This window comes from Pelobates fuscus, chromosome 12 (genome assembly GCF_036172605.1).
Source record: "Pelobates fuscus isolate aPelFus1 chromosome 12, aPelFus1.pri, whole genome shotgun sequence".
In the NCBI taxonomy this organism is placed as follows: Eukaryota; Metazoa; Chordata; class Amphibia; order Anura; family Pelobatidae; genus Pelobates; species Pelobates fuscus.
The window spans coordinates 16,137,949-16,150,347 of NC_086328.1; the positions used below are offsets into that span (position 1 = coordinate 16,137,949).

General features: G+C 43.0%; 1 protein-coding gene across 1 annotated transcript in view; it reads left to right on the plus strand.

Moving 5' to 3' along the window:
• The first annotated feature begins 728 nt into the window (after positions 1-728).
• The window catches only part of SLC7A10 (solute carrier family 7 member 10), a 43,299-nt gene continuing 31,628 nt past the window's right edge, over positions 729-12,399 (plus strand). Inside the window, exon 1 of the mRNA XM_063438382.1 lies at positions 729-1,089. Within this exon, the coding sequence (XP_063294452.1) occupies positions 921-1,089 (169 nt within the window). The 5' untranslated portion in view covers positions 729-920. The remainder of the gene's footprint in view (positions 1,090-12,399) is intronic.

The following is a 12,399-nucleotide window of genomic DNA, read 5'->3' on the forward strand; positions in this document are numbered from 1 at the left end:
TAAATAGTGGCAAGAAGATCTTACATCAGGGATTCGATACAAAAGAACTAAGCCTTGGTGGTCAGTCTTCGTTGTTCTAAAAGTTTAAACCACAGGATGACGGATTCTTTATAAAAAAAAATTAAAAAAAAAAGAGTATTTGTTGGACAAAATGCTAAAGTTGGAGCAACCAACAGGAGCATTCTTTTGGTTTCCATGGTGACTGCTCCACTTTTAGAACTTACATCAGAATTTATCTTAATATAGGTGAGCCAGTGTGTCCCTAATTTAAAGATGGAAGTAAGAGCAGGACATGCATATATATGAGATAATACACTTTAACTATGATTAGCACTCACCTTACCAAATTACCCTAAGCACCTCTTGGGTGTCAAGAGAATTTAAAGCTTTGCCAAAACATGTTAATGCCATCATGTAGAATGTACTGCTTGACAGTCTAGTGGATAACTTTGTGCAGTTGTGACCATAGGTACGCTGGCTATCAAGATGGTGGACTGGGCCCTGTTTGGGGTTTACTGGCTCAGTAAGGGCAAACGCAATTTAGCACACTTTATGGTTTGGTGAGCGATTTTTAATGATATGGTTTTATGTTGAATGAAAAGGGGGGAAAAAAAGCACTGTGCCTTTAAGAGCTTTGTATGTGAACACCCCTTCAGCCTCAAACTGTGGAACGTGCACACAAGCTGTGGAGCAGCAGGATGTTAAAAAAAAAAAAAAGTGTACTCTGTGTGTGCCAGTCTGTGCTGTGACACTGCCTTCAAGGAGGTAGAAGAAGTAGTAGTAGTGAGTTCTCCTCACTTAGACATACCTGGTGTGCAGAGGGTCAACATCCCCACAAGAGCCCGAGGACGTCAAACTGAAACATTCAACAAGGCTGGCTGGCAGCTGAGCTGGGCATACAAATTCAGGGGACTGGAGAGATGGCTGTAGAAAATCAGCTCGAAAACTCTAGCAAGAGCAGTCCAGGGCACGAACAAACAGCAACCACGCAGCACCTACCCAATGCCACAGCGAGTGCAGACAGCACCACGGAAAAGGTGACACTAAAAAAGGAGATAGGACTTGTCAGTGCTTGTGCCATTATCATAGGTAAGAAGACAATGATCATTCACACCTCTTTCACCGAACGTTGACAGGACATCAGATGGAATGTTAAGGAGGGTTATGGTTAAAACAACGTTACTGCAATAATGTTATAGCTGTTGCATTACAAAGAGAATTGTTTGTGCTTCTGCATAGATATAAATTTAGGAAACACATTTTTAAACTTACTGAAAGTGTGAGACAGGTGCGAATAATTGTTTTACATTTTAATATCGCATAAAAGAAACAGTAGCAATATTCCAGTGGCAACTGGTGCACATTTTGATTAGACATTTTAAGATTCTCTCTTGTGAGATCCTTGTAGACAGAATCTCTAAAGTTCGGGGGGGGGGGGGGGGGGCAACTATCTTATGACATATAATGAATATTTAAGTGAAAACCACACATACAGCTCCTATGAGAGCAAAACAGAGGGAAACCAATTGCACTGGTCTTTTCCCATTCCAATATATTAAGATCTTTATTAAAGATTTAATAATAAAAATATGTACTGAGTGATACATAAAACAATCTAAATAGTATGGATATATAAGAGGCTTATACACATAATAATGTGATGTATTCTGTGACAAATAGAAGGATTTCTATAGTACAGATCATTTAATAAGATGAATAAAAGGTGCAGGGGTTTATTCACTAAAGACCAAACTGTAGTGAATGAAAAACCTTATTTCAAAAATGTATGCAAAAACTGAAAAAAAATCCAACTAAACTGTCACAATTTGGCTATTTTTGCCTTTATTTTTCAATTTTTCTTTCTTTTTTTTTTTATTCACCACAATACAGTTTTTAGTGAATCAACCCAACAGAGATGTAAATTGGCACACACAATCTAACTTTTCAAAAAAAAGAGTTCCCCAATCATTCTTACGTTCAGCTCGATATGGCTAAGGATTATGGGATGTGGAATTTCAAATTATAAAGTCTTCCTTATGACCACACATTTTGTGCTTAACCCCTTAAGGACACATGACATGTGTGACATGTCATGATTCCCTTTTATTCCAGAAGTTTGGCCCTTAAGGGGTTAAATTATTTTGTGCAAACACAAAACACATTTCCTGGCAATGTATGCCAATACCCCACTGGAAAATTATAGCAAGGAGAATTATGATGTCCTTTTTAGGATCTACACACGGTCGGAGATGAGAATTGTATCGTATAAAGCCGTTTCTGACGTTTTAAGAATTTACAGCCACAGTAAAGATCAATATATACGAGAAGGCAGATTTAACATCCAACACACGTAAAAAGTGTTGTAACTTGCAAGTTCCAATGGAACTTGGATGCTTCGGAGTTATGGAAACATACGCGAATATTTATACAGATAATTCCATATATTCGTGCATGCCTATGGTGTCCCTTTAACAGAGGAATAAGAGACCAACACAATGACCAATAGATAGGCATTATGCCCTGCTTTGAAAAGCCTGAGTGCTGCTTTTTCAGATCAGGTTAATTACCTGTGAATGAATGGGCTAATGAATGAATGCTGAATGACTTCTTGGTGTGGGATCTTGTCGTAATATTGGGCTCATTAGCAAGTCATTGAGCCTATTGCTGGTAGTGATCAGGTACCTGCCCCTTCTCTGCACCCCGGAATACAAATGTGAGGGGAATAATTAGCGGATGTGGATGTGGACATCACGTCCTGAAATGTATTCTTTCTAAAACATCACATAAATCTGAGGCTCGTTGCTTGGCTGGGAATCACTTTGGCCTGCTATGTTCTGGGCTGACGAGCTGTAAAACGTTTCTTTAAGACGGTGCAGTGTGAGGGTGTGACATTGTGGAAGATTTATAAAAGTGTCGCAAAGTTCTAAAAGTGAAGCCATTACCGTGGAAACCAGTGAAATTTTCCTGCTGATTGCATTGGTTTGCACTGTGATTGCTCCTCTTATAAATCTGGGTAATCACTTTTCTGTTGGTGACTTTAAAAAAAAAATAAAAAATATGCCAAAAATAAAATTTTATCCCGGGATTCAGCCACACTTCTAGCAGAGAACACCGGAGTACGGTCTACTAGTAAGGCGACATATCCTTCTTTGTTTTATTTTTACCGATATTGGCAAATTACAAGATGTGCACATGTAAAAAACCAACTGCATCAAAAGGGATATTTTAAAATGAATTAGTGATTATCAAGGTTAGCTTAATACAACATAAACAGCGTTAACATATGTACCATAAATGGTTCTGATAATAATGATTACAAACATAGGACTGGGTAAATTACAATGAATTGTCCTTTTTGCAATTCTAATAATAGAAATATATATTGTAAATGTTTGTATATCCCTAACTAAACAAGGATCAGCTAAATCAAGCTATAGCTTCATTACAAAATATTCCATGGAAAATTTCAGTAATTTTTAGGCCGGTCTAGTAGTTGAGATTATTGCATTTAAAGGACCATGCTTTAGAACTCCTTTAAATCTTTAATAATGTCAACATGCAAAAGCAAGGACCTTCATACATGTATTCAATTTCCCCACAATGCAGGTGCCACTTATTTCTCATAAGGAAATACTAATTGTCATAAGATGATTTGATTGAATGGATGACATAATTCAATTAATCTTTCCTGGAGAATCGGCAGAACCGAGAGCCTTGCTTATTAGCAATGACTGAAATAGACTTTGAAAATCATAAGCAGTATATGAGGGCAAGCAGCTCTCGTGACACAATCAGGTCGATTCCAACAAAACAATAATTGGATGAGTAGGTCTTTTATCTAAGTCCCTGTTAAAGAGGGAATGATAAAAAAAAAGGCAGTAAAAAGATACAAATAAAATGGTTTATATAGTTTGAAGCTTCAATTACACCCAGCCATCAATCATAAGAATGCCAGCTCAGTTCTTCTTAATGAATTAGCCTTCCTCATGACAATGGGTATCTGGCACAGAGTACGGTCCTTTAACCTGGACAATGCAGTGAGGAACACTCATTTGGGGGGATGATAACATTTAATCCTAGATCCCACTCTTACATGGAGAACTAAGATTATAGGACCCTAATGGCAAGCTGGTCAGGTGAGGACCACAACAGCTAGCTGGCTTGCAGACCTTTCATGCTGGGTCTAGCTCCAAGCAGGAAGCCTTGATTATTACATTTTTATTATTATTAATTATTTATTTTTACACACCAAAGAATTACATGTGCAACAGCATTAGATGGACTCTCCATCTGTCCACAAAAGGTAGCAGATTTAATGGGGTATATTTTAAGATACTTCATTAAAAGGAAACCTATCTCTAGCTACAAAAATAAGCAGTTGGGTTGAACAGGAAGAATGCTCACATTAATGGAACAGATGACACTTGCTGGATGGATGGATGGATAGATACATAGACAGACAGACAGACAGACAGACAGAAACACAGATGCTACCCAACCTAGGTTGTTGTCAATTAAAATATATACTCTTTCATCAGTAGGTTTGAACTTTTGAGGTATAGTAGATAAAAGATTAAAAACTGATCAAAAAGAATAATTCAATGACAGAGGAAAGCTAGAATGTTTAAAACTGAGGTGTTATTCACATTCTGGGAAAAAATAAAAATTGCAAAATAACTAGGACAACACAATATTAATGACCAACACACACAGTATAACTATTTATATTTCATGTATAAGGCACGCTGAAACAAAACGGTGTTCTAGGAAACAATGATCGTGATATAACCGTTTTGCGTTCTAGAATCATGATGATACACTTGACATCCATGGGTTTTTGTGTTGTTCAGTCTCTGATGTTAACAGGCACATGCACAGTAAACAAAACCACGAGCAGCAGTTTTGTGGGTGAAATACAGATTGTTAATGAGAGCTTAGAGGAGGATAGGCAGATACAGGCAAGCTGCCACAAATGTTGACAACACTCAATATAGCCACTCTTTAAAATAATGGTGTACAGGCAACATTCCAGAATGCATAAGTTGCATTTGGAAGTACATTGGCTACAACAACAAAGGATCACTATAAGGGTGTAAGCAAAGCCAACGGATCTCAATTTTTGATGGAGGCTAAGAGGGTTATTCTCTAAAATGAGAATACATATTGACAGAAGCATATTTTATTGGAGGTAAATCTAAAAACAGCTTGCAAAACCTGCTGATCTCCTGTCTGCAGCTTTTGCAAGCCTTCCCCTTCTAGCCCTGCCCAGACTTCCTGTGGCTGTCCAATCACAGACCTCCCACTGCAGCTGAATGAGAAGGCTTTCAAGGCAGGTGCTCTGGGTAATTGCTACCACTTGAGTTTAGCTTTACTGGGCTAACCAAACCAGGAAGTAACTGAACCTGTTGTCTGTTTGAAAGTCAAGGGGATGTAACCATTTTAATTTATAAAAGTGTACATTCATATTGAAATCAGCACTTTTTGCAAAATGAAAAAAGAGGACACATTCTTTAACCCCTTAAGGACCAAACTTCTGGAATAAAAGGGAATCATGACGTGTCACACACGTCATGTGTCCTTAAGGGGTTAAACATAAAGCCTTTTAGCCTAATGTAAGGTGTTTTAGGGGTCTGGAGTGCCCCTATCAAATGGCTGTCTCTTAATATCACAGTTATAGCTTAAAGGAGCACTATAGGCAATGGGAACAAGACCTGGGTGAGGTTTTAGAGGGGGTGGAATGGCAAGAGATATGGGAAGCTAGCAAAACGTCCTCAGTATGCGTAACCCTGCAGGAGCAATCGTTTAAGATGATGTTCCGCTGGTACACTACTCCGGTAAAACTGTATAGGATGCACAAATCCACCACTGATGTCTGCTGGGGGGGATGTGGAGCCAAGGAGACATAAATACATATGTGGTGGGAGTGCCCACATGTCATGATATTCTGGAGGGCTGTTGAAAACTTGTTGAACCAGGTGTTCTCCAGAACACCGGACTAAGACCTATGGGTGTATCTATTGAATAGATCCATCGATGGATGGAACCGACGGGAACAAACATTAATACATAAAATTACGTTAGCTGCGAGACGGGCTTTAGCATACACATGGCTAAAACCAGACCTCCCCCAAATAGCGAGTGCGATAACTAGAATCAAAGAAATACGTCTGATGGATGACTTAACGGCCAAAGTGAGGGGAACTACTGAGGCGTTGGCCCACCCGCGGGGGTCCCCCGGGTCCCCTCCCCCTTGTCACTCTGCGTGCCCACCTTCTTTCATCCCCCCCCCCCGGACCTTCTTTCTTGTTCTCTCTCTCTCTCCTCTCTTCTCCTTCTTTCTTAGGCCCTCCTCTGCAGGGCAAATGCTTAGATTTATGCAACTGTGCTCGCAGCTCAGGTACAGTGTGGACACTCAACAGGGTGAAGTGTAACGCTGATTTATGCCAATAACAGGATAACTGTTGTTGAATTGCTATGATGCTGCAAAATAGGCAAAGATATTTAAACTCAATATATGTTTAACAAATATCCAGGTTCATACGTTAAAATGGGCACTTGAATTATGCCATGACAAAGTGCTCGAATTATACCACAAAATGTGATAAGTATGTTATGGCTATTTGAGCCATTATACACTCTCTTCACATCATAACTAAAGAATGCTATGTCCAGTGAATGACCCCAACGGGATGCTAATATGATAACTGATGTCCCAGATCAATATGTCATTGTAATTAAATCAGAAAGTTTTAAAAAGTACTTTATGTATGAATCAATGTCAATAAGTCAAAATGTGCACTTTGCTCATGTCACACCAAAGTACCTGTGCTATTATGTAATATGTAACGAGCCTGCTGAACGTTTAATATTGTCTGTATTATCGCTGTTGTGGCGACTATAACTTGACTGTTGTTATCCATGCCCAACAAAAAAAAGCATTAAAAAAAGGAGCACTATAGGGTCAGAAACACAAACATGTATTCCTGACCCTATAGGGTTAAAACCACCATCTAGCCATCCTTGCCCCCTCATGCCTCCCTAAATATAGTAAATCTTACTTGTATTCAAGTCTGGAGCTGCTTATTTTGTGCCTGTTTCCTTTAGACCTGCCCACTGCCTGCTGACATCATCAGAAGTGGTAGCCTAATCCAATCACAATGCTGCCCAATTGGCTGAGACTGACAAGGAGGCAGATCAGGGGCAGAGCCAGCACAATTCAAACACAGCCCTGGCCAATCAGCATCTTCTCATAGAGATACATTGAATCAATGAATCTCTATGAGGAAAGTTCAGTGTCTGTATACAGAGGGAGGAGATACTGAATGTTTGGATGCATTTTAGGCAGCCATGACCCAGGAAGGATCTCTAACAGCCATCTGAGGAGTGGCCAGTAAAGTTATCCCTAGGCTGTAATGTAAACACTGCATTTTCTCTGAAAAGACAGTGTTTACAGCAAAAAGCCTGAAGGTAATGATTCTACTCACCAGAACAAATTTAATAAGCTGTAGTTGTTCTGGTGACTATAGTGTCCCTTAAATGAATGGATAAATAACTGAAAATGATTTATTACAAGAAGATGTAAAGTTTAACATTTTCCCTGTAAGCTACTTCAACAATTCAAAAAATCCAATTTAGGTTGTACTGAGATATTTCAGTCTCCATCCCCCTCCCTTTCTTTGGTTGACAAACATTTATTTTCTTTTTGTCAAATGTATAATCTTCTTTATAAATGTGTGTTGAATCCAAGGAAAAGTTCAGTGAAATAATTGGGGTTGTACTGCCCCCATTTAACATCATTAAAGATCATCTTACAGCTCGTAATAAAAAGGACCAATTATTGGATACAGTAGGGAGTTTTTAAAATGTCCTGCCTTGCTTCATTTCAGTACAATAAGCGTGTTGTGGTCACGATGAGGGAGAAAGACAAATAGGTATGCAGAGAAAATCTATAACAAGGCAAAGGGATTCATTTTTCCATTAGAGATGTGTATTCCCACACAATAGCAGAGCTAAATCGCCACCAGAATAGTTACTAGTCTCGATGATGGACAGTGGTCACAGTTATAGAGAAAACATGCTGACCAAAGACACTAAAGCTAGAGTTGACACCAATTTTTAATAAATTATACAGAAAAAAAAAAGTATAAATTAAACAAATAAAATGTGTATAAAAAAAAGCCTGCATAAGCTACAAATCCACAGAGTTTGTAGCTAACGCACTGATCAGACCAGGAAGTAAAATACTGAAAATCTATCAGAGAAATCCTGCAATCTAATTTCACTCCATACATCCCCTGAACATAGTCGAGAAACTGTTGCCCAGTAGAGGTTTATTGTAAATGTAGCTCAGCATAGACAAAATGGATTGCAAAAATTATTTTTTTTGGACAAGCTGGACATCCCCGCACCATAACCTACATTAATTATTTCAGTACCTGGAGGGTCCCTTAAACTTAGCATGAAAATTCTCGTTATAGTCTTTACAGAAACATTTACGGTATTTTAAACATCTTTGCATGTCTAATCAGGCATAATCTGTAGATATGTGAAACTGAGATACAGTTGTCTGATCTATTGTGATAGACTAGGGCAGTAGTAGGCAACCTTTGGCGCTCCAGATTTTTTGCACTACATCACCTATAATACTTTGCCATTATTATGGTAAGAGTACTATGGAAAATGTAGTACACAACATCTCTGGAGTGCCCAAGGTTTTCCCCGGGAAACTTCCCTGTGGGCCGTGATAACTTCAGACGGTGCACGGTTGTACTAGACTGGGGGTCGCAGTCTTATGGTGACCGGCAGGAGTAGAACGCAGTGCACATCGCTCCCCTCCTACCAGTCACTGCATTTTGTGTGGCCGAGCAGACCACAGTCTGACAGGAAGTGCTCTTTCCTGTCAGAAACATAAGATCCCCTGCCCGGTTCGCTTGGGCATGCTACATGGAGGTCCGCAAGCTTAGGGATGAGGGGGATGAAACACATGGAGTGGCTGGGGAGGAATGAGACACATGGAGGGGCTGGTGGGGATAAGATACATGGATGGGGGCATGAGACACATGGAGGGAATGGGTGGGAATTAGACAAACAGAGGGAATGGGGCTGAAGAAAGACACACAGATGGGCTGGGGAAAGGAATAATGACATAGAGGGGCTGAGAAGGGGACAGGGGCACACAAAAGGGTTTGGGAAGCAGAAAAAGACACAGATGGGCTAGGGGAGGGGACAGTTACACACACTGAGGGGCTGAGAAGGAGGCAATTCCACATAGAGGGGCTGGGGAAGGGGACAATGACACACAAAGGGGCTAGAGAGAAAGAGAAATAAGGGGCTGGTAATGTGAGAGACACACAAAGGGGCTGGGGGAAGTAAGAGACACACAACAGGGCTGGGGGATGTATGAGACACACAATGAGTAGGGGAAATGTAAGACACACAAAGGGGGTGTGAGACACAAAGGGGGAAAATGCTTCTAAGCCAGAGTAGTCAAATATTATTGTGGAATAAAAATTGGCATGCATGTAGAAAAGGAAAGCACAGGGCAAGTTTAACATCAGTGTTTGCATGTCTGTATTTGCCTGGGTGTCAGTGTTTTTATCTGTGTATCTGCATGTGTGTCAGTGTGCTATCTGTGTATCTAGGTGTGTGTCAGTGTATGTATGTATCTCTGTGTCTGTGTATCTTTATCAGTGTTTGTATCTGTGTATCTGCATCAGTGTGTGCATCTGTGTCTTTAGATGTGTTTCAGTGTTTCTACATGAATCTTTTGTTTGTCTGTGTATCTGCATGCGTGTCAGTGTTTCCATCTGTGTGTCTGTGCATCTGCATGTGTGTCAGTTTTGTATTTGTATGTGTTTTTGTGTCTGTATGTCAGGGTAAAGCAGGGTATAGTCAATACTGTCAAACAAGTCACACTAAAACAACATGTATTCAAATGACACTAGTGAAAGTTATTTTGGTGAAAGGGGATTTGGTAACAATTCCGCTCTCAGGCCCTTTGTATTGCATTCCCTTTACATGCAGATTAATATCCCGATCCATGGGAATCATTTAACAGACCCTCCATACCTTCTCACAAACCGTTCCCTCCACTCTCATCCCCCCTGTACTCTTCAAAGAACCTGGTTGGTGTCATTTCACAAAGCATTCCCCTTTAACCCTACAACAAGAGCAGGACTATTCAACCTCCCCTAACAAAAGCCATGGCCCTTACACCAAACTCCCAAAAAAGTATTTCACTTTAATTCCCCCATATAAAGGTATGACTTTCTTCTTTGACAGAAATCGCCTCTCCTTTCATCCTACTCAGGGCCGGACTGGCCCACCGGGATACCGGTAAATTTCCAGGTGGGCCGCGGCACCTGGGGGCTGCACTGACCATGTATGTGCCACCAGGTGGCCGGTCCGGGGGCACACACTCTGAGGGGGCCGGTCGGCGGCCGCATTCCACGCTGGAGCCGCCGGACTGGGTGGCAGCCTCGCCGGTCCGGCGGCACTCCTGTCAGGCTGTCACTAGTGCTGACTCGCTGGGGGCTGAAGGAGGAGGATGGAGGAGCATGTCTCTGTACCATGCTCCCTCGCGGTTCCTGTGCTGGGAATTGTGGGAACCGCGAGGGAGCATGGTACAGAGACATGCTCCTCCCTCCTCCTTCACCCCCCCGCGAGTCAGCACTAGTGACAGCCTGACTGGAGTGCCGCTGGACCGGCGAGGCTGCCACCCGGTCCGGCGGCTCCAGCGTGTAGAATGTGTTCTATCAAAAAACCCTACTCCCTACTCGCAGGTAAATGGGAGGGGAAGACGGGAATAAAGAGACACAAGGGGAGGGGGCAAATAAAACAGAGGGGCACAGGGAAAGGATGGGGGAAAGAGACACAGAGGGAGAAAAAGTGGGAATAGAGAGATGGTGGAGGGAGGAAAAAGAAACAGGGGGAGAGAGAGGGGAAGGGGGAGAGAGAGACAGAGGGGGAGATGGAGAAGAAGGGGGAGAGAGAGACAGAGGGGAAGATAGATGTGGGGGAGAGAGAGGGGAAGAGAGATGTTGGGGAGAGAGAGACAGAGGAAGAGAGATGTAGGAGAGAGGAAGAGAGAAGTGGGGGAGAGAGAGAGAGAGACACACACAGGGAAAGGGGGGAGAAAGATGTGGGGGAGAGAGAGACAGAGGGGAAGAGAGATGTGGGGGAGAGAGAGACACACAGGGAAAGGGGGGAGAAAGAGACAGAGGGGAAGAGAGAAACAGAGGGAGAAAGGAGAGAGACACACAAGGGGAGGGGGAGAAAGAGCCCCACCCCCCACGAGGCTCTCCCCTGCCAGCCGATCTCCCTCCCCGTTCCACAGGCACCGTGCGGGCAGCCAGCAGGGGAGGGAGGAAGAGAGGACCCGGGAGCTCAGCCTGCAGCTCCTCTACGTCCTTCTTGCACGAGCACAGAGCGTTGCTGCGGTTACCACGGCAATGCTCCGGCTCTCACGAGAGTGAACTCTAGCCCTGGAGCTATGGGCTAGAGTTCACTCTCACCACTGCGACCACCATGAATTCCTGGTGGTCACAGTGTTGAGAGTGAACTCTAGCCCCATAGACACACGGCCCCCACACATACACCATACACATTCACACACTGCCCCCCATACACACCATACACATTCACACATTGCCCCATACACACACACACACACCATACACATTTACACACTGCCCCCATGCACACATTGCCCCACACACACATACACAGCCCCCCATACACACACACACACACACACACACATTCACAGCCCCCCATACACACATTTCCCCCCACACACTACACCCCCCCCACACACACACACACATACACTGAACCTTTCACACACACTGCACCCCTCACACATTGCACCACTGCTCCTATACCCTACTACAGCCCCATATCCCAGCAGACCCCAGGTCGCGACGCATTATGGGGCTGGTAAATATTTTTTTCCAGGGCTGCTTTTAATTCCCAGTCCGGCCCTGATCCTAATTCACACATTAACCCACCTATGTCTCCCTACATCATGTCCTCTTTATGTATCCCACTCTCCTCACACACGTGTCCCATCTCTCCTCCACCCCTCACAGTGTCACCCCTCTCCTCAACCCTCATACTGTGTCCCCTCTCTCCTCCACCCCTCACACAGTGTTAACCCTCTCCTCAACCCCTCAGACTGTGTCACACCTCTCCTCCACCCCTCACAACCCTCAGACTGTGTCCCCTCTCTCCTCCACCCCTCACACAGTGTTAACCCTCTCCTCAACCCCTCACACTGTGTCCCACCTCTCCTCCACCCCTCACAACCCTCACACTGTGTCCCCTCTCTCCTCCACCCCTCAGTGTCACCCCTCTCCTCAACCCTCAGACTGTGTCCCCTCTCTCCTTCACCCCTCACAA